At 31.3% G+C, this 23,841-nt stretch overlaps 1 protein-coding gene across 4 annotated transcripts in view; it reads right to left on the reverse strand.

Moving 5' to 3' along the window:
* Positions 1–5,059: 5,059 nt before the first annotated feature.
* LOC143065157 (parathyroid hormone/parathyroid hormone-related peptide receptor-like) overlaps positions 5,060–23,841 on the reverse strand; it is a 39,280-nt gene continuing 20,498 nt past the window's right edge. For 2 of the 4 annotated variants that reach the window (XM_076238560.1, XM_076238557.1), the window contains exons 3-14: positions 20,864–20,957; positions 20,563–20,673; positions 16,066–16,199; positions 15,436–15,530; positions 13,535–13,682; positions 11,821–11,980; positions 10,847–10,907; positions 8,862–8,928; positions 7,764–7,849; positions 6,920–7,058; positions 6,548–6,589; positions 5,060–5,567 (exon numbers count right to left, since the gene is read on the reverse strand). In XM_076238560.1, coding sequence (XP_076094675.1) covers positions 5,319–5,567; positions 6,548–6,589; positions 6,920–7,058; positions 7,764–7,849; positions 8,862–8,928; positions 10,847–10,907; positions 11,821–11,980; positions 13,535–13,682; positions 15,436–15,530; positions 16,066–16,199; positions 20,563–20,673; positions 20,864–20,906 — 1,335 coding nt within the window. In that variant the 5' untranslated portion in view covers positions 20,907–20,957 and the 3' untranslated portion in view covers positions 5,060–5,318. Of the gene's footprint in view, positions 5,568–5,652; positions 5,829–6,547; positions 6,590–6,919; positions 7,059–7,763; positions 7,850–8,861; positions 8,929–10,846; positions 10,908–11,820; positions 11,981–13,534; positions 13,683–15,435; positions 15,531–16,065; positions 16,200–20,562; positions 20,674–20,863; positions 20,958–23,841 lie in introns of those variants that run through there. The other 2 variants (XM_076238561.1, XM_076238559.1) reach the window with 2 other exon arrangements.

Here is a 23,841-nt window from a genome sequence, read left to right on the forward strand (position 1 = left end):
ATTTGAAGGTAGACCCGATGACATTCATGGAAACATGTATACTGTGACACGTAAGGAAAATTGTGATCTTATTTTGAAGATAAATATAATATTCCTTGACTAAGGCATGTCGTACAATGCCAAAATGGTACAACTGTGGTCAAATATTAAAAGGGGGACTTAAAAAAAAGTCACAATTTTTGACATTTTGGCCATTTTCTTGGCTATCGTTCATGATAACGAAGAATTGTTTTCTATGGAAGCATGTTCTTGAAATGCTGCTAGATAGTTATCAAAGGTACCAGGATTATAGTTTAGTACGCCAGACGCGCGTTTCGTCTACATAAGACTCATCAGTGACGCTCATATCAAAGTATTTAAAAAGTCAAACAATTACAAAGTTGAAAGCATTGAGGATCCAAAATTCCAAAAAATTGTACCAAATATGGCTAAGGTAATCAATGCCTGGGATAAGAAAATCCTTAGTTTTTTAAAAAATTCAAAGTTTTGTAAACAGCCTAGAAACAGTCATGATTATGCCTGATTGCCAGAGATTATGTATACCCTCGCCTCCAACATGTAAGAAAATGTAAAAAAATATCTTTATCTACAGAAATTATCGATAAATATAGTAACATTTAATATTTATCTATACAATAATATATGATAACATGTAAAGAAATTTTTGGGGAAGTTTTCCTAAAATACCATAAAGAACAGAGGAGACATTAGTAATGTAAAGTTAACTATTATTTTAAGAAAAAATATGAAATTCATTACCGATTGTTTGAACACAAAAGAAATCTGAAACCATAAAAAATAGTTCTCATGTATAAATGTCAATATGAACACTTTAGTATATGAAGTTTTTTTTCATGTAAATATGTCAATCAATACAAGATCAATAGCATATTGAGAACTTGTGTCATCCGTCTTTATAAATCAGGACAAACAATGGCATTAACTAATGGATTTTATTTTCATTTTCTAACATGTTGGGGCGAGGGTATGCATCATTAATCTCAGGCAATAAGCCTCTGATGCATGAATTTTTTTAGTTATTTGGTTTGGTTTTTTTTGCCTTTTATTAGCTACCACTAACTGCGATTACTCTCAAACCGTACTTTCGTGTTAATTTAGCTTGGTGATACTATTTGTTATGCTTTTTTGTTATTTAATGTTTACTTATTCAGGGTTATTTCTTGTCAATATACCAGATTTGATAAGTGTTTGGTAAAACTATAAATGTTCACTTCTTCATACTATGAACATCAAAATTATTTGCTGTGTAAAAATATTTCCTTTCTCAATTTGGACTATATATCTAACAACAAAATTATTTTATTTACCTGTGTATAAAAGTATTGTTAATGACGGATTTTTTGTTCAAGCTTATTGCTTTTTTTTCTTAAATTGTTTAACATGTCACTGTGGTAGAATACTGTTACTTTAATTATTCATCCCTTATCTTATTGATTCTGTATTTTCATTGTTACTAGTATTACTACAAAGTTATGCTTTCACATGTCAACCAAGGTCCTATAAAAAGTCTTAGGACATTGTTTTCGACATACTAGCATTCTGAAACTATAAAGTTATTCTCAATATTAATTTTCAAAAAGTGACTTAGCTGGTGGTTTGGCGATATAAGCATTCATTCAGACGTACATTTAAAGTGAAACTCTAAAAATGTGCTGTCCAAATTGTGTATCTGAAGGATGAAGTCTTACTAATTATACAATCGAAGACAGCGCCGACTTCACTTTTGAGTTTATTTAGATCATCATGCACTGATTGAGTATTGCTTCTGAGTTGATACTGATTCGGGATGAATTGACTTTTCCTCTGCAACAGATGCATGTGTCAATTGGAGAACCAGCTAGATTGACAAATTGTTTATACATGCCTGGGTATCTGATGTGTAATGTTATAAAATGTATATGAATGTGAGTGTCTAGGTTTGAATAAGTACAGATTTAAGAAGAATTGTCACATCCTGTAAGAGCGTGCGCAGCTGGTGGTGTGCTAGACATCAGCGGTCCAATAACTGAAAAAGTTGCGTATGTCGTGAGCTGGTAAAACCCGTCTTGCGTATTCGGTCGAAGAAACGCTTCTAATCTGAAGCCACAATTAATCTATGTTTGACTTCTGATAAAAAGCCCTTATAAGAACTTGAACATAAGTGTCTTGATTATGATATATTGCAACCCCTTGAATAACTTTCAACCATCTGTTCATTAGCAAACAGAGGCGGCAGAATCATTCTCATATCTTTTGAGTCAATTACTAATCCGACCAAAATTACTTCACAGTCTAAAGACTTTAAAAAGATCCCTGTAGGAATATTTCGTCATGTCATTGCAGTTCAAAAATGTATAGTCACCTGTTCAGGTTCACAAAAGGAATTTCTTTCAATCTCCAATTGATCTGCATTCAATGTCTTTTTTACATAAAAACATTTTACAATACCCAAACCCATCTCGGATCCGGGGTGTACTGGTTTTTAATACAGGGATATCACACACACAGCTAAAGATAGATATAGGCAGATGTGGTGTGAATGCCAATGAGACAACTCTCCATCCAAACAACAATTAACAAAAGTAAACCATTATAATAGGTCAATGTACGGCCTTCAACACGGAGCCCCGGCTCACACCGAACAACCAGCCACAAAGGGCCCTAAAACCACCTGTGCAAAACCATTCAAACGGGAAAACCAACGGTCTAGTCTATATGAAAGACGAGAAACAAGAAACACGTATGAATTATGTATAAACAAACGACAACTACTGAACATCAGATTCCTGACTTAGGAAAGGTGCAAACATTTGCAGCGGGATTAAACTTTTAATGGTACCAAACCTTCTCCCCTTTTCTGAAACAATAGTATAACATCACAACAAAGAAAAACACGATAAAATATCAATTGGAAGGCTTAACTCCATCAAAAAACGTAAATTAACACACTGAACGAATAAAGGTATACATTAAAGGTATACATTAAAGGTATACATTTCCGTGCAGTATCACAAAAGAGTGCATTAGAATCATTATTCATATGAAAATATTTGTCATCAACTAACCAGGAAAATAATTATCAGAGAGGTTGTAAAGCTGTGATATAGTATATTTTGACGGAAATAAATAGAAATAATTTTAAATTTCGAACCATAGTAAACGAGTTTTCACAATTTTCCCGCATCATGAGAGATCTGGAAGAAAGAAACAAATCTAAGTGTCAAACTATACGACAACGGAAATGATATTTTTGTAAATTTCGCAAGCAGATCAGCGTGTAGACTATTAGTTTTTGAAAAGCAACATCATGCCCCGACTGATTCAAAGCATCAGAACCAAGTTATTTTTATTTTCATCAAGTAGTTAACAATAAGTGCTGATGCACGCTGAAAGATGCAGTGGTTTGTTCTTGCAGTTATTTATGAAGAGTGAACTCACCACTGGATTGCCTGACTGATAATTTGCGTCATTCAAACCAATATCGGCTCAAACGACGTGACATGCCTTAATTGCTTAGCTTGCTGTATGAATTTTGTCTAATGGTAATGCCATGGAGCGTGTCTTAACTTAAATGGATTCATCATCACTCCCGCATTGGTTCACAATTGTAGTTCCAACGGATTATTTTCATAGTAAGTAAATTGGTTATTATATATATATAAAAGTAAGGGAGTTAATTATATGCCATTTCACCAGTATTGGGACGGAAAATAACTAGCTGATTAGATCACCAGTTATTTCGGAATTAAAAGAGATAAAGCATAAAAAAAGAGAACATGTCATGCTTATCCTTTGTGTAATGCAACATTGAACGAAATAAACCGGATCCCTGAAATATTGCAATACTAAAAAACAGTACTTTTTGAAAAGAAAATTTCAAAATCGTTAAATTCGAACTTGACCAGTATTTTATTATTCATGAGGTTCTGTTCAAACTTTCAAAAGATTTGGCAACCCTTACTCTTATCGCCTTCTGCAAACCATAATTGAGTCATATGAGATAATTTGGAAGCACAATTCTTGATTTATTTTTTTGTAGCACGTCAAGTAGTATGTCCCATAGTAGAGTTGTATTAACTCATTAATTAATCTGATAGCAGAGTCATAAATTCATCAATCTGTATAACTCCATGTTGGATCTCGTGCTATACTATCTTTAATCCCATACAAACAAAACTTTATGACTATGATTACCACAAAATTATTACAAATTTGTTTTCTTAGCCCATTATGGTTCGAAGCACATATATTTTCTTAAAACTTTGTCATACCAGTGAGAGGTTTAGATAGCGATAAAGCCAGTTTAAATCCACTATTTTCAACATTATAAATGCCTGTAACAATTCAGGAATATGAAAATTGTTATCCGTTTATTTGATGTAAAAATATCAAGTTAGCAAAATGTATGTATTATTTTTTGTACCAATGTATCTTGACTTAATGATACATAAAGGTTTCTTTCATATTTCATATCTCTTTGTTTTTCTGGATGATTAAACTAGAAAATTTTCTTTCAGCTAATATTCATGATATTCATATTTGTTATAATACGCCCAATCCCTATGATTATCTTGGGTAAGTACATATAGTCATCTAAGATTTCCCCGTCCGTAAAAGCCATGCTAAAGAGGGACTTCTATTTTGATAGTGCAGATTATAATAATACACAGTCGAAATGCAGATCTTAAATCCAATGTATCGTATGAGGAAACTGAGAAAATACCTCAGCGTTAAAAAAATCTTTAAACAACTTTGTTGTACTTAGGTCGCCTTTTGCAAGAAATGTTTGTTTACTCCGTATACACATACCCTCATCCCTCAGGCGTGCTAAATGATGTTCGATTTAAAAACATTGAAATATATAACATATTATATGATAGAAGTAATTATTTTCTGTAGTGGCCTTTAATCGTGAAGTTTTCAAGTCAGTACTCGCTGTCTACGATTATAGTTAATACAGTAAATAATATTTTTTTTCTTTCCGCTTAAAATAAATGATGGCTAGCCATTGTTTAATCTATGAACAAATAATAAACTCTATTTCAGAAACTAATCTTCAGAGAGTTCTATTTCTAGATATTTGATTCGAGTATGTCACATCAATACATTTTGGTTTACAATTCATAATTTTTTCCTATGTATGTATAGTTTTGATTTTCATTGGCTAGCTGTTAACCTAAAATAGGTTAAAATAAAAAAAATTACAACAATTCGAACCACTTTCGCAAATATAAGTGCATCAACATGATGATGTTTCTACGTACAACCAACTACTGCTAGAATGCAATTACAATGTATACGTACAAAACGCATTTATTTCAATCATTCAAAATGGGTAAATTTTCGTCTAATTCCTGAGGCGAATTAACATTGAGATCAATTTCGACATTACACACTGGTATAGTCAGTTCCTTTAGGTCCATGTTTCCATTTGAATCCCATGTGTCCGGAACACACGTGTGATGTGTGTCATGGTCTATAGCATATGTTTTTGAACGTGATGACATATTGCTTTGACGACGCATTATTTGCCGACGACGCCAATGCTTCTTGATTTCTCTTTGAACCTGTGAATTACAATCAATAAATGAAATACACTCAATGAAAGATTTTTAACTGATACAAATGTCACAAGACAACATGGAATTCGACAGGCGCATACATATCATATAAATATCACATCTAAATTTGAGATACAGCACATGATATGTGTCAAGTGTCAAGAAATATCTTTGGTTTCTCTATATAAAATGTTTGGAATGTGACAAGTTGATTTTCCGTAATGTCATATGCTGTCTATGCCAATCATTCTTGATCTCTGTCTGAACCTGTCAATTAAAATCGCTCTATGTCAAAACTTATTTAGAAAACAAAATCTCCGAACGGCTTTGTTAGTTTGGTTGGTAATACGAAATTGCCAATCATTCACAGTTTATGTAGAAGGCACAACACTTATTCTTTGTCCCTATGCTTTTATGCTTAATTCTCCAATTTCATTTATGCATAGCTCTTAATTCCAGGTCAATAAAGTGACATGTTTTTCTACCCCGAGCACACCATTGTAACTTGTAACATTGTAACTTGTGTTGTCTTTTGCTAGCAAAATGAATATAACTGAAATTGAAAATAATGTTGTATCGTTTCCTATCTGTTATGTTCTTTCATTCCGGGGCAGGGATTAGTTGTGTTTCACATTTAGCTTATAATAAACATATCAAAACCAGTTTTGAGTATCTCTCATATTAGCTCTCTTTTTTATCTCAAAAATTATTGCCAACTTCATGCACAACCAACAGAAAAAGGTTCATAAAAAAAGAAAATAGTCAGATATGGCAAAATCAATCAAACTTTGAAACTGCGTGCAATTATGATGTTGTCGTGCAAATGTAGGTGATCAATTTGATTTAAATACAAAACATATTCTATAAAAAAAAAAAACCTACAGCAACATTTGTATTGTTTCACCTAAATAAAATTTAAGTTTTCTGCAGTTAACCATCTCAATGTTTAAACTTTGAAGATTTTGTTTTATACACGTTATAATTACCTCTCCGTTCATAAAACAAAATAATAAGGCAACTGCAAATCCCTGAAACAAAACAATAACCAGTTATTGATATGATATGTCACATATCTAATACATTCAATGTAAACAAATATACATGTACTTCCAGATATTTTGCCCATCAAACTGGTGTAGCCCATCATTTGTGTGCCTGTACCTCAGCAGGTTAACTTGATCATATATTGTCGTTTTTTTCATATCCTTTTTTTTTATTCTCGAAAAAATTGTGCATTAGTTGTCGATGTGTTTAGTTGTTCTATGCAATTATTTTTTGTGATTCCAGTTATTCCTTTTAATTCTTATATGACATTACAACAAACAGTTCACATTTATGGTTACATCTGCATCCCTTACCTGAAATGAATTGAAGAACATTTCCGAATACATCCATATGACCTCTAAATTAGGGTCCATACATATAGGCACTGCTATAAACACTGCATAATACACGCCAAACAATGGAATAAGTACTAATGTTGATCTGGCTAACTTTCTATTAAATGTTAACAATTATTCAAATCTAGAGATAGTAATAACTATACCATGTACCGTTTGATGCATAAAAATATGATTATGGATATAATTAGATGTGGTATGAGTGCCAATGAGACAACCCTCCACCCAAGTAACAAGTTGTAAAAGTAAACCATTATATGTCAAAGTACACCCTATGCCTTGAAATTTCCTTTACTTTTAAAATTACAGACATGAACATATGGACATCTGTTCATATATATGGTTATAATAAAATCAAGGTTAATATAAACCAAATATTCTAGATTTGAATTCACCAAGCACACTTAAAATCTCCTAAAATGAAAAACCTTTAAATTTGTCAACATCTTGGCGGTCAAATTGGACAGTCTAAAATTAAAAAACAATGATGTTCCCTTATCAGCTTTACTTTATGAATTTGTAACTTACTCTATCACCATACTATTTGTTTTAGAACATACACTGACTTCGGAGAACAGAAAATAACACTCGTAACAATGATAAATATGAACTTCCGTCTATTTTTGGGGTGAGTGTACGGTTGTTGGCCGTTTGTGTGGTATGATTTACTTTCTGCATTTCCAATCTAATTGAATTACTTGGTGTCACATCTAAGGAACCATGTAATGCTGGCTACAAATGTTTAAAAATAAAAAAAAAAAGATAAACATTGTTAACATAGAAATAACTTGATAAAACATACCTGTATTTATTTGGATCTTTTGTGTGTGCTGCATTCAATTTAGTATACAAGACTCGGATAATATTAATGAAAAACACTAGGTTTATCTACAATAAAAGAAATTGAAGAAAGACTTTTTAATGAACTTATATATTGGGCAAATGAAACAATCAAATTAACTGGTAACTCCATGGTGTCTGAATCACAGATATGCAGCATTGCAACCTTGATCAACAAATATCATACATCTTGCCCGCACAAAAAAAATCTAATCAGATTTGATATCGAACTATTCGTAAGACATTATGGAAATATGTAGTTAAATTGCCATTTCCTCAATTTGACTTTTACTGGTAATCAATAAATGAATTACAATATCTAATGTAATTGTAAATGCTATTCAGTCAGCATCACGTGTCAACATAAATAATGGTCAGTGGTTTTAATATCGTTGATAATTTCTGCTAAAAATAAATTCTTAACGGGATGACTACAAAGTTGCCACTTTGTATATATACCTGTCTATTGTTGACTGTTGTTTGCACTCTCTGTGACTTTTGTTGTTTTCATTTTGCTGTCGCATTGATAATTACACCACATATGTAATAGTAAATTCAACATTTATTGTCTATTAATAACGAACTGTGATAAGATGCCAGTGAGATTACCAACAAACAGAGTTACAAAGTCGAGGAGTAAAGCAACTATATATCACAAAGCGACCTTTTACAATGAAAAAACTCTAATTGTATAGTTAGTTAAAGGTCCCTTCCTTATAAGACGTAGAAACATTCAAGTTTAACTACCAACGGCCAGCTTGTGACACATTAATAAAGACATATAGCAAAACACATTGAGCTACCTTTTTTGGCTTTTTAATTATTTTTATCTGAGCGTCAAGGATGAGTCTTATGTAAACGAAACGCGCGTCTGGCGTATTAAATTACAATCCTTGTACCTTTGATAACTATTGCAATATACCCTGATAAAAATTATTCTTATATATTGTCAATATGTATTAGTAAAATATTGTTTTACCTAAATTGACGTTTTTTGCAATATAATAGCTATTGAGTGTCGTATTTTAGGAAGTAACGCTACTATAAATTGTTAACTTACAATACATGTTACCATAATCGGACCTTTGATTATCCAGAAAAATCTATTGTCCATAGTGTTCCAACACCTTAAAACATAAATTTATAATTAATATCTAGATGCACGAAAATTAAAGATCGTATATCCGAAGCGTGTTTAGGAGCCTCGAACATCCGTAGCATGTTTAGGCATGCTCAAACCTTATCATTCGAAAGCAATAGATTTACATGTAGAAATCATTGCAGCTATATGGCTTTGTAAACAGGCGGAAATCCGGTTGAAATAGAACAAAAGAATCGAAGCTCTTTGTTAGAGAAGGCGATAAATGCTTACTGAAATATTTACTATAGTAACAAAAAAATTAAAAGTAAATAGAAACAAATAAAATGACAATTTTCTTCTCAATAACGAAGTTTTCTATTTTGAAAACGCCATTTGCATAAGGTTTCAATTTATCTATTACAAAGTTAAGCAGGGCAATTAGAAATCAAGTCGACGACATGGGTATTTATCAAGTTGGATAGAGAAAATGCATAACCTCCGATTTAAAAAAAAAAAAAAATACCACGGAAGGAGAACATATCAATCTATAAGTTAAGTAATTTTCGTGTCTGCCCTTCCATTATGTGACTCAAAAAAATTCTAAAAAATGGGTAACAATTGTATCGAAAAGAGAAAATCGAGTGCACTTTTTTATGTTAGGGCGTGTTTGAGTTGAATATTTTGTCTTGAAAACGTACAAAGCAAGAATATTTGATACATCTTCTCGCTTCAGATTCTATCATTTTTATATATCAAAGCTACAGGTTGACTTTATAACCTAAAAAATCACGGTACTAAAAGATGAAATATATGGGTCAGGTGAAATACCTATCTAATGAATCATAAAACAGAGCAGGTGTGTTCGAAAAGCTATTTTTTTTTACTAAAAGTACTTGACGACAGTCTTTCAAGTTGGATGATGAAAATGCATATCTTCGAAAATTAATAGTTTTTTGTGTGTGATAACTAAGGTTTATAGTCTTCAACCACTAAAAAAATCTAGTCTGCCCTCAAACGAAATATTTAATTATAATTTGAAATATTTATGAATTTTCAAAAATTCCACCTGACAACCGATTTGACAATAATTATAAGTTTTATCGATGCAGACAAGATCACTAACTGATGCTCATTAGCTAGTAGATACATTTGTCTTTTAAAATACAACTGACATATAAGGATCATAATAGTGCTATGCGGATAAATTTATCGGTTTTCAAGAGAAAAATTGGCAGCGCGTCACCCCTACATTGGCTATCATTTGTGAAAATTAGCTGGCATAATGGGGAGATAATTTTGACGAAGTAGAATCCTGACTGTAAAGGAATATATATATATATTACTTTATCCCAAGAAACTTAAAAATAACTCAGTTTATGAAACCAACGTTAATCTTAATCGAGAAGACTGTCTACGTGTTCTGTTATAATTGTTTTTTGCCTTGTTTTTGTCTTTATTTTTAATGCAGTTTTGTAAGAACTGTTCAACGTGATCGTAATTGCACACAACCGTCATTGAGCTAATGACTTGACTTCTTCTTTGTCAAATCTGTGTTTTGTAACCCTGTTAAAATGTTTGCAGAATAAATTCCTTTGTATTTGCTTGTTATCGAGGTCTGTCTTTTAAATCGAATTCTTTTCTAGTTAATATAAGTTTTGTTATGTGGCCAATGATATTTGTCAGAATAAAAAGTCTGGTTATTCGACAGTACAGTTTTGACTATTGCAATATGTATAAAAAAAAAAACCACATTACTCTAACTCATAACAGACCGACAAAACAAGCAAGGTAATTTTTAGAATATCTCATATCTTGGTACTATTGAATGCAAACCCGTAAATGATGCAACTGCATTGCTAAATTTTGTTATTCAACTTAAATGTATAATAATTCAAACTTTGTTTTCATGTAAAAATTTCACAAATTGTATTATAACGTCAATATTGTATAGTGTGTTTACTTACAGTGTGTTTTCGAACATATATCGCACAATTACCCATGGTATAACTGACAATAAAGGCACACCTGAATAAAAGAATTCTGTTATCAAAATATGTAAAGACAAGCTACTTCCATTTTTGCTTTAATAGGTAAATGTGTTAAATCTACTTTGTGATATGTAATTGTTTAGAAATATGATAAATATGCTCACTCCCAAAAACATATAAAATAATCAATGTAACTTCATTGAAATCTAAAATATGTCTTGTTGAGGAAGGACGGCCAAAGTGGTCTTGTCATGATCCAATTATGTTAACATTTTCAAAAGCGCACAAAAGTGTCCAACGTAATCAAGAAGGTATTTTTTTACATATGCTGTTTGAAATAAAATATAATCGAGAGTATTAAGATATTTGTGTTAATTTTTTTAGGGGGCATTTCATACTGCAGTTTTGATAATTCTTTTCAAAATGTAATTGGTGTATACGAAACTCTCTCTTGCTTATATTTAAATTCTGTATTGTAGGTTTTCACTCTGGTAAAAACAACTGTTACATATAAAGCTCAAATATTCTAAACACTCGTATGTTCCAATTGTCGTAACAAAAACCCCGTCCATAACTATTATTAAACAAATCTTCATCAAAAAGGTCATTCTGATCTGAACATCTTTGAAAAGCTATTCTATGGCTTGTATACTGTCGTTTGTTGTGAAGTTGTTCTTGGTTTTTTGTTCGCTGTCCAATTTTATTTGACTTATAAATGTCAAAATTCCTTTGTGCATCTATCTTCCGTCTCTGTTTTTAATATCAAAATATTCTAATATATACTTTAATTTATTAATACAGTTTTGTAACTATCTGGTGGAATTTTGGTTGGAATATCAACTTTATCAGTTCGAAAGGCACAGTTAGTTGGGTTAAATGTACAGGAACAAAAGAAGACTATTGCCAGTTTTTGAAAGCAATGACATCAGCAAAACGTTAAATATACTCACACCATCCTAAAATAAGAAATGTTCTGTATATATGTCGTGATACGTTGTATTTTGTCGACAAAACAAATGTATGTAAAAATAGTCCTTCAACAAATATCCACATGAAATTTGCAGTTAATACATAGTAGAAGATGACGTAAACCGATTTACATATCCATGCCTACAAATTGAGCTAAAGATTAATATGCTATATTGCTATTACATCGTTGAACGAATTGACGCATTATATACCAGAAAGGTTCAACTTTGAGTGCATACATTATTTTAATGAGTAAGGTATGGCTAAATAAGATGTGTTATAATAACGACATATTACACTAGTCAAATGTTAATGTTAACTAGAGAAGTTGATAAAAAAAAACAAGACTGGGCGCGTAGAATGTGTACACGTCTACCAATATGCACGCCTCATTTAGACTATTTACCGACTTAGTAATAACATAAGCAACACAACGGGTGAAACATATGGAGCAGGATCTGCTTACCCTTCCGAGCACCTGAGATCACCGCAGTTTAATGTGTTGCTTAGTCTATAGTTTCCTAGGTAGTTTCATTGTTCTATTATTCGTCTCTTTTTCTTTTTCAACCATGGCGTTGTCAGTTTATTTTCGATCTATGAGTTAGAATGTCTCTCTGTCATCTTTTGCACCTCTTTTACAATGAATCAAAATGTCCAAATTGGGAGTAGAATCAATCGGCAAAATAAAATTTTAAAAACTGTTTTGATATCTTCACATTTAAATCGTGAAATATATTGTCAAATTGCCTTTTTGTTTATATATCACGTAGCTTCTCTCTGACCTTCAGTGACTTAACGAAACACTGTAATACGAGTTAGGATTTTGTGTTATCGAAAACATTAAATCTTAAAAGTCTAAATGCATTGCTGTCATGTCACGCTTGTTATTGCAGTTTCTTGTGATTCACGGACTTTTAATACATTTCGATTGCGTTATGATAAATCAACAGTTCACTGTAAGTGGTCAATAAGTTAATATAACTGAAAACGCAAGTCTAGTCATGTTCGTGCGAATTTACTCTAGACCAAAAAATGATAACTGTTTACATTTCAAAATACACCGTGAGATTTGTTTCTAGCATTTCTGCGTTTTATAAGTTGTGTACAACCTAAATGTAGCCTCTCAGTTGACAGTAGTTTAATTTGAACTCTGCTCCTGTTTAGTCTACTTGTTATTTTAGTGAATACAATATTGCTTAACTCTTAAAAATGGATATCATTTTTTTAAATCAATCTTAGCAAATAATGTGCTGCTTCCGTATTGCATTAGTATTGATTTTTATTTGTAAAAAACAATACAATAATTACTGATAGAACACCAGATTTGTTATAAGGGAAGTATCTATTTAGTGTGGTTGTATAATGTCACATCGTTGTTGCATTGTATGTTTGATACCTTTAATTTTTTTACATTCAACATATTTTAGAGCCTTGCATTGATTTTGAAAGTTCTTTATTATATAAATTTTTAAGTGGTTGTGTGCCAAGCTATCTTTTTGGTATTCATAATTGATATATAAGAATCTCTTGAGTTATCTTTGGCTAGAATAAAGTATTTATGTTGACCAAAGTACTCGTATTTAATTTCTATTTTGAATATTAATGCATAGTTGAATATTCGCAATCTTTCTCAATGCTTATCATTTTTAGTGATTTAAAACTACAAAATATAGAAAGTTGAAATGATGTTTTTACCTGACCAAATGATGTTTCTCCTTCTATGGTGGAGGAGTAATATACCTCAGGTGTTATGTCTATGTCCTTGATGAAACAAATAATTGATCGTAATATAAATGAAATAAACATGTTGATGTGAACAGTATTCCTCTGGCAATGAAGTTTTCTGAAATAAACAAAAAATATTTTTATTCACACATTTATTCATCGGATTTTAACAAAAAAGTGTTTTTTGTATTTTTTGGGCTGCTTTCATGTTCATATTTGACCTTCTTTTGGAAAAGATCATTCGTTAGAAAATACACACAATTACACCATGAAAAACACAATTCAATTGTTATATTCTTGTCAAGGTTAGAAAAAAATATAAAATAACATTACTAGAAGCTCAATCCCAATTTTATGTTCTATTTTTCGAAATTTACCATTGATAAATAAACGTCACAAAAATACGTTGATAAACTCGTGTGACGCACATTTTATAATTCTATTGTCATGTTCAGGTGTGATATAATGCCCGTTGTTTTTCTGGGGTTTACATGTTTTATTGCACTATTATATATTATTCGTTCAAGTATTTCTTTGTCCTGAGTGTATCTGCGTATATCTTTACTGCATTTATTTCACGTTATGATGTCATTTTAGAGAAAATTTTAATATTGCCATTCAAGCAGGAAGTATGGATAGCCTTTAAACCAGGTTTAAGCAACCATTTTACCTTAAAATGACAATGAAATTGACAACTTAAGGTCACAAGACAACTTTCAACAATGAGCAAATCGCATATCGCTTACTCAGCTATAACAGTCCCCTAAATTCATGTGTTGTCCTTTTAATTTGTATCTCAATATTTGTTAATCATGAAAATTTAAGAACCATTTTTATCTGAAAGACGAATACAGAATACGATTGCGTTCTAAGAACCATTGTTTAGCCCATTCACGTGTTTCTTTATATTTCTAAGGCAACAAAATGTCCTTTAAAACTGCATTTATCATGTCTGTATGCTATATTAACTTTGAATGTTGAAATCCGAAAATATGGATGTAAGCACCCCAATATATAATCCAAAAGCTTATTAAAATTTAGTTAAACATGACGACATTGTTAATGTGACTGTCCCCCTAAAACCCTTATCAAAGATATAAGTCAGAATTTCGTTTTGTAGTTTTATGAGTTGTTTGGAAAAGAGGGGCGAAAGATACAAAAGGGACAGTCAACCTCAGAGATCGAAAAAACACCTGACAATGTCATGGCTAAAAAAGAAAAAGACAAACAGACAAATAATAGTACACAAGACACAACATAGAAAACTAAAGACTAAGCAACATGAGCATCACCAAAAACTGGTGGTGATCTCATGTGCTCCGGAAGGGTAAGCAGATCTTGTGGAAGTATTTGTACTTATTCTGTTTAGGACTGATCTCCTGGCGTGAGATCTTGGATGTTTTGAGGTGTAGTATACATTTTTTCAATGTCTATTAAATTGGAGATTGATTAATGATTCGTAATACTTGCAATCAGTATACTGGTCTCTTAATCTTTGAATACTGTATTTCTGATTTGTCTAAGTTTGTTTCTTCGGAAAAAAGAAATGTGATGCTTTAGGTTCGAGGAATTCAATTTGGACTTGATGTAAATCTTATTAATATAACTGCTATTTAACTCAAATAAGTTTATCGTCAAAATAATGTTACTTAGCAATATTTGCTGTGTGTTTAAATAAAAACAAAATATAACAGGATATAAACATTGAAATGTTGGATGCTGAATAAAGTGCCTTTTTTAATTGAATCACAGTAATAATATAGTACAATCAAATAAATATTTAAAAAAAAATCATAGTTATATGCATGTTTATGGTGTAATTAAAAGCCGCAGGGGATACAGTATTAAAGATATATAATAAAAATGACTACCTAAAATAAATCATCAGTATAACTGCAACAAGGAGTGAAACCAGTGAAATACCATAACCAATGTTGTAGAATATCTGGATCCTAGGCATATGTTCCTATTATAAACATACAGTATATATCTAATAAAAGAAATAATGTACAGAATACCCGACCAAATAATGTTATGGTCAATTTATGTACCATAATGATTGTAGGTTGGCTAGTCCTATTATCTTCGACATGGCAAATTTGATGAGACTTGAAGAACTTATCATTATAACACAACCAACATAAAAACCTCTGTTATTATGATGTTTACTTTTTTAAATCTTCAATATTGCAATAAGGTAGAAAAGTTATTTCTTCTCATTCGTTATTTATACAATTTCATAAACATATCATATATACAACATGACAGAAATAGGTGGAAAACTTTCATTAGTCAAAAATTGTTCAAGCTACATATTTTCATCTCATTGAAATGTAAATACATACACATGTAATTGATACAAGATAAATAGATATCTTAATTGAAGTCGGTTGAATTATACCGATTGATGTTGGGTTTTTTTTAACTCCAAACGAAAGTATCAAATGTAGTCCAGATAAGAGTCCGTCGTACTGTAAAGTAACCCATTTACTATGTTATACCTGAATGACATCGGGCACTAGTGATTGGTTATCTGTATTGTTTCCAACACATCCGGAATAGTTTGTCCATGTTTTGTTTAATTCGGGATGAACAAACCAGTCGCCGTTTTCCAAACATATCCGCGTTGCAAAGCCTATTAAAATGGAAATAATTTCAATCTCACAAGTGCATATGAAACATTCAGAGTTCATACATAATCTATTGTTCCGTATAATTTATTTATTTTATTGTGCGAAATAGCTTAAGACACGTTACTTATAAAATTAGTTTCGCCCTTTGTAATTTCACTATTCACTATTTGACATAACTCTACGATCTATACAATGATTTCAAGGCAAACACTGAAAAAATAGGAAAATACCAGAGTATTCGACAATCTTTTGAAAAGGTGTTTGAATAGAATATAAGAAATAAAATCGAAATTGTAATTCCAATAACGAATACATTTGGTATAACAAATTATTATCCTTGTATCGATGACACTTCTTGTGAATGTGTTCTCCCTTATAGTCGGCACTTATGTGTTGACATTAAAAATCATTAATATGTTTATTTTTTTGTAAAAGAATTACGAAGAAACTAAGGTGGCTATAAACACCAATGCGATACTGCCGTCAAGCATATATTTCCGTAGTGGTATTTGCAGTTCTTTTCGTTACGTGGGTTGTTTAATGCTATTCAACTTCTCAATTTAGTTGGTCTTCTAACTATCTCTATTTAAAAGCTACGGGTGAGTTTTATGCAGACAATGATTTAGTATTCTTAGCAAAAAGAATAAGTGAGCAAAATTCTGATAAAACAGGACATTCATTTTTAAACATTTGAGGACGACGTCAAACGGACAGCATACCGGTATATGATATGTATGTATGGTTCATACAGCAAATGTTCAATCACATTTTAATATACTAGTATTGAGTTTCACAGGTGAGCTCAACTATTGTAAAATAGATTGCTCCGTCCGACTTAACTGAAATTAACCGCACAATAACCTTACATTTCGGTCGTTTAGTCACAAATGATTGTAAATGTATTTCCTGAAAGCTTCTGTGTTCTTTTGTCGATTCCGATCTCTACTAATCTTACTTAATGCTTGCCTTTTGTCAATAGTCATTACGGTGCAAGATATAATGTTATACTTATAGATTGCTTGATGTAACTCTAGGTTTCGAATATACATTAGTTTCAACTGTTCACTGTTTTATACCTATCTCTTGTAAATAAGTACAAACGCCTCATAGCTTGTTGTTTTTCTAATTTAAGAAAGGCATTTTTTTATTCCCGTAACGATAAAGCTTTCTTTACTTTTTTCCTATTTGTTTTTTTTTTGTTGCCTATTTACATCCAGAAATCTGAAAAATTCTCACACAACGATTTAGATACAGACAGGAATTGTCTTTTTCTTTATACCCATGACGATTATTTTTATAACACATTATTTTGTAATTGATTGGACAAACACATTAAACTATTTCCGTTCAATTGCCATATACTCTCTACTTTATAGATGTACATTGATTAATATGTCTGCTGATTCACGGTTGTATCATCATCGATGTCAAAACCAGAAAAAAAAATACGAATAAAGACAAAACTTATACATTTAGTAAAAAAACATACAGTAACAAACTGCTTATGATATTAAGCAGACGTGCCTTTGTGCACCTCAATATGATAAAGTTGTCCTAAACTGTGGATGTGTACAGACTTTTGAAAAAGTCTTCTTATCCGTTTTCATGATTAGTGGGATCAAATTGATAAAGACGGATTCATAATTGTGTTTAGTTTAGTTTAGACCACCTAGTTCAAACGATACAAAGAGATGTAAATTAAAACAAAAATATAATATCCAGGGAAGAACAAAGTAAAAGAAAATGCATTAAAAAAAAAGAAAATGCTTATAACACTTCAAATTGTTAAAACAAACATATTTCTGTAAGATTTGTTATATAGGTTTGGCCCATTTTCCCTTAGATTTGTTTCCATTATAGATTCGTCAACTAATTTATGATGAAGGTCTCAGACGTTCATTAGTTCAGAGTTTAAAAACATACACAAAAAGTCTTAACACTTAAAAGACATACATTTCTTTTTGATATAACCTTTAAACATTGTGCTATAATTTGTGCTGCATCACAGAAGCCTTTTATATACTGTTGCTAATTTTGTCTACCTATTAACCTTGGTGATTGCCTTCAGCGTTTACTGCTCTTACACAAGTTATTGTATTAAATGATCAATAAAAGAATCACTGTAATTGGAGAGAACCAATTATACTAGGATATTCCCTAGAGATATTCCAACTATTACTGGATGAACAATTAGATAAGTTGACGTTCGTACGTTGAATTAAACAGTATTCTATGCAAGAAATCAGTCCTCAATAACGCCATTGGAAATTTGATGATAACTCTTTAATTGGAACCGTAAATGAAATGGATTTATCTATTGATTAAATTTTAGAAAGGTTTCTTGTCATTAAAAGTTTGTTTTGTAATGTTTCATAGTCAGCATTTAAAACAATGCTTATGTCCAAGTTTTGAAAGGCTTTATTATTATTTAGTTGATTAAAATATACAAAAAGACATAAACAACACAGATAAATGTACAGACATATTCCAGTCAAAATGTTCTTTTTTCTAGAGGACAACATCTACACGAACAATTTTTGCAAAACATGTATATTTTTTCTAACATAACCGTAAGAAAATTTTACTAGGATAATTTGATATAATTCATGAGGGTGTCGTGATGGGAAAGTGTGAACAGAAAATAATAACAAAATAGAATAAATTGGAACAACGTTCGGGTTTTAACTCGACAAATATCAAGTTCTAATTCGTCCTTAGTACAAAATTAACCGTAAAACCTGTTATCACCACATATTTACCCAAAAGCAGAGTACGTCACATATTTACCCAAAAGCAGAGTACGTCACATCAAGTTGAATACGAAAAACGGTCGTAATAAAATATTCCCGTGAAATTGGCAGTTGTAGGAAAATTATCCTACATTTCATTGCAGTAAAAAAATATATCTTGGGTGTTTCAAAGCACCATTATTTTTTATTTGGTGTTTCTATAGAATATTTTTAAGACTTTCGATTACATGGTTAATATAGCTTATACACAGGAAGAAAAAGTGTGAAAATCTGATTGATTAACTTCCAGCGATGGTAATTTTCTTATATGAAATGAAACATTATGTGGACTGTATTCTATCTTTACTAATGCCTAGTATTTCTTTATTTGAAATAAAAGCTAAATTCTGCATATTTTTTTTTAAAGTGCAAGAAAAAAACATAATAGAGGAAAATCAATGTGGCATAAGTGTAATAGTATTAACGGTTCAAGTTTACTGACTTGGTGCACATTTCGACATTTATGTCTCTTTGTTGATTTTTTAAGTGAAAAACCTGATACTATTGTTGAGAGATTATGAAACCAAATACGACGAAAACGTAAAGCCAAACCCGTGGACAGAATCACAGATACACAGGAGCGAAATGCATTCCTAAATTAAAAATGATTTTAAAATTAAATTACAGCAATATTCGTATTTTAATGCCAGTACCAAAGTACTTGCTACTTGGATTGATATTAAATTATCATCTGATAATAATCTGGTGAATTATATGTCTCCCAAACGAATGTAGGTAATGCAAAATGGATTGTGTTTTGACGATTTCACGCATACGGAACACTAAATAATCAAAAAGATCCTATTTTCATTACACTGTATGCATGTTTCGACACACAACTATTTTGAAATTCAAAACCTATAACTGGTGAGGAATAAATGACTAAAAGCTCTTCGGATTTTGTACTGCCATTAGTTTACTATTCTATCTAAGTTATAAAACTGTGGTGAAATAAAGAATTTCACAAGCGTATTTTATACAACGAAATTTCCACGCTTGGTTGAGTGCTATTTTTATAATCAAAGAAAAGAGAATGGAGTAGTGGCTTCGGCATATTGTAAGTTTCTTTGTAATCTGCGATACAAGTATTCATAATGATCAATTTAATTTGACATAATGGTTTCTGTACAATATGATGAGAAGACTTCAACTTAATGAAGGATATATAGGCACTTAAGCATATTCTTGGCTTTTCTTTAAGCATTCAAATATAATTATTCTCCTTAGTAGTGTACAGTAAACACAGTCGTTATTTCGGTCCCTCATTTTATTCTTTTTTAAGAGACCCACATGTATTTATATAAACAAAAGACATTAGTAACAACTTCACATGTAGGCTCAAAAGACTGTTTAGCCAAAGTATATATTTGACTTCCGGTTTTGAAACCTGATGCAGACAATTACACATAGTTTTGTTTTTTTTTTATTTTGCCATTACATGAATTTTTGTAATGAAGTTAGATATACTCGGTGTGTATTACCTACACCACGTATATTTTTTAAAACTCATGCAAAATTTTAAAGCATTACGAAAAGACTATTCTAAAATCGTATGAATTAAAGACAGCAATCTTACCATCTGGTTTAAACTTATGGATATATCTTGGACATTGTTGAACGCTTGTAGTTCCTTGTTTGACCGGCGGCCAACACATTACACCGTCCCATACTTGTTCACATTGGCTTGCTGCAATATATCATATTTTAAGATAGTGATAGTCAAGTCGATCTTACCACACAATATCAATTTTGTTACTGCGTCATTTTCAAATATTTCAATTAAGGTTATTATAACGCGTTTGAGTGACACCAAATGGAAGAGATGTTGTGCTTGATTTTTGTTTATTCCTGTATATTCCAAACCTTTTTATACTTACAGTTTTTATCATTTTGGTTTTTAATATTGGTAAAACATCGCATCAATTCTTGTTCAATCAAGGCTTGTTGTTGATGTTTTGACAAAATTTGCGTCTGAAAAAACAATTACATGAGTTATCAAAAGACAAGTTCGCGTAATGAATGACAAAAACTGACGGTGATTGAAGTACTAGTATTCTAAAATTAAGTAGTGTATATATAGTTTATATTAATTCTGTGTAGAATTGTAACATTTTAGACACACGCATGTGGATTTTATTTTTATTTTGTATTTGTCAATAGCAAAAGTTGAATCTAAATGACCTATCATTAACTTATAATGTTTGAAAAAGTAATAAAGATGGCGGTGCCATATAGTTTCAGTTCAAAAACAAATCTACAAATTAAGGACGTCCTGTTAATTAGAACCCACATCAATATCGTGACAAATGAATGTCTACTGTTTGTCTATAAATAGCGAGAAATCTAGAGAAAACGTGTTTATTCATACCCAAAGGTGTTAAAAATTATAAAATTAACCGTTTTTTTAACGTATTTTCATTATGAAAACACAACACTCACTTAAAACTACAATTAATGAAAATTCAAATAAAAACCATAAAATGTTAAGGAAAAATAAAACACAAGTAACCAGCGTTTAGAAAACACGAGGAAATGACTACTCTTATATTATTAATACTTAAATCTTTTACATTTGGTTCTGTATGTTTGCGTGAGATCATATAAGCGCATGACGTCTATAACAATTTAACTGGATTCTTCGAGATTTCCGTAATGATTTAACTTTTTTTCTGAGAGATAAGCTATCTTGAATATTGGTCATTTGCACGGCACTTCCTGTTTAATTTATCTTATACCGTTTTGTTAGTCACTTGAGAGTTTTCCTGAAATATCTAATCAATAGAAGATTTTGTAATAAAATATGAATTGCAACACTTGAAAATATATAACACCATGAAATGTATGGACAAATAACATAATTCAAACTAAACCAACAAAACGAAAACAGTAAAGACTGAATATTAGAACATCCTAGCTACTCACCTGGTTTACCGTAACAACAAAGGTTGATAAATGTGTGTTTGACAGTTCATGTTTAATGTTTTGGTTTGAAGCCATCATATAAAAAACAGACGCAAAAATTACAATCTGGTCGAAAACGAGTTCTATTTTTAATGGTTGTTGTGTGCTTAATTATAATAGTTTAATAATTAGTTACTATTTTCCTTTCTATAACTATTCACTATTGCAAGGGCTATGTAAGCCATAGAACCTAATCTATTGCAGATAGTAATGGGTAAAAGCATGAAGAGATGTTAATCAATTTTGCCTTTGTTCTAAGCGTATAATTTATATTAAACGTCAGTTAATTTTTCTTCATCAATGTTGATAAATTAATACTCGATTAAAGTGACACGAAAATGAAAAAAAAAATCCATTTATCTAACTACATTAAATAAAATACATTATGTGAAGTGTCAATAAAACAAGCAAGTAAATGAGAGGTAATTTTTTTAACCGTTGAAGACAATATGCCATATTTCACTGAAGCGTTAAAATGTTAAACAATTTTCCTATATTTGATTTCCAAAAAAACAGGACGACTCTCAAGAAATATAAAACCATAAAATAGTTTTAATAGTAATGCAAAATCTTTATTATAACTGTAATGACATTCCCGCTGTTTTGATTTTTAGAACTACTGGTATGTAAACAAAACTTGTGTCTAGCTTACAATGTTGTAAGTCTTGATTCTTTTTTATTGATTTTATCATTATCATCATTGCTATTGTTGTTGCTTCTATATCAAATATGTCTAGTCTGCTGTAATGTATAAATATTTCCTCGGCGATAAACTTCTTGACGTAGGTCAATGTCAATTTAAAACAAACTATAAGAAGCAGAAAAATATAGAATATTATAAGTTATGTGGTTCGCTACTGACCCTCTACGGATGCGTAGGGGGTCATCCGTAGGGGTCAGTAGTTAACCGTGTAACGAATGTATCGCACGCTGTACTTTTTTGCTGCGTTTTGTTCGTTTCTGTGTGTGTTGCATTTTAACGTTGAGTCGTTTGTGTTTTCTCTTATTTTTTAGATAAGACGTGGCACGGTACTTATCTATCCCAAATTTTTGTATTTGGTTTTGATGTTATATTTGTTATTCTCGTGGTGTTTTGTCTGTTGCTTGGTCTGTTTCTGTGTGTGTTGCGTTTCGGTGTTGTGTCGTTGTTCTCCTCTTATATTTAATGCGTTTCCCTCGGTTTTAGTTTGTTACCCCGATTTTGTTTTTTGTCCATGGATTTATGAGTTTTGAACAGCGGTATACTACTGTTGCCTTTATTTGTTGAAAAATAAACAGTAAAACACAACAACATCAATAGATGACGTCACCTTCAAAGCGTCATGAACCCCCTACGGTCTCATAGAGGGTCACCACGTGACGTCTTTAAACCAATCACAACGTGCTGTTTTACACGCGGTGCGATAACATAATATATACGGTTTGCTACTGACCCCTACGGAATCATAGAGCGTAGGTAAAATCCAGGGAGGGTAGGCAGAAGGCTGAATCTCCTATGGATTTTACTCACCCTCTATCTTTCTTAATGCATTTTGCAGAAAAAAGGCAATGAAATACAACAAGATCAATAGATAACGTCACCATTAACAGAAGACATGCTGTCATGAACTGAAATTTACTAACCCCAATAAGGGTTCACCGCGTGACGGCGTTAAACCAATCACCACGTTATAATTTACCCACGAAGCGATAAGACACTTTAGCAATCCACAAACCGAATAGTGTTGACATAATGTACAGTTACAGAGAAAGTATCTTTTACTGAAAAATTCACCCGAATAATGAAGTGTAAAAATTCTAAAATTGAAATTATTTGCTGAAAAGATTTTAAATACATTTTGTACGGCAATCCTTAGTGAACTTTGGAATAACGTATTTAGAAGTTTGCAGTTTT

Source organism: Mytilus galloprovincialis, chromosome 2 (genome assembly GCF_965363235.1).
Source record: "Mytilus galloprovincialis chromosome 2, xbMytGall1.hap1.1, whole genome shotgun sequence".
Lineage (NCBI taxonomy): Eukaryota > Metazoa > Mollusca > Bivalvia > Mytilida > Mytilidae > Mytilus > Mytilus galloprovincialis.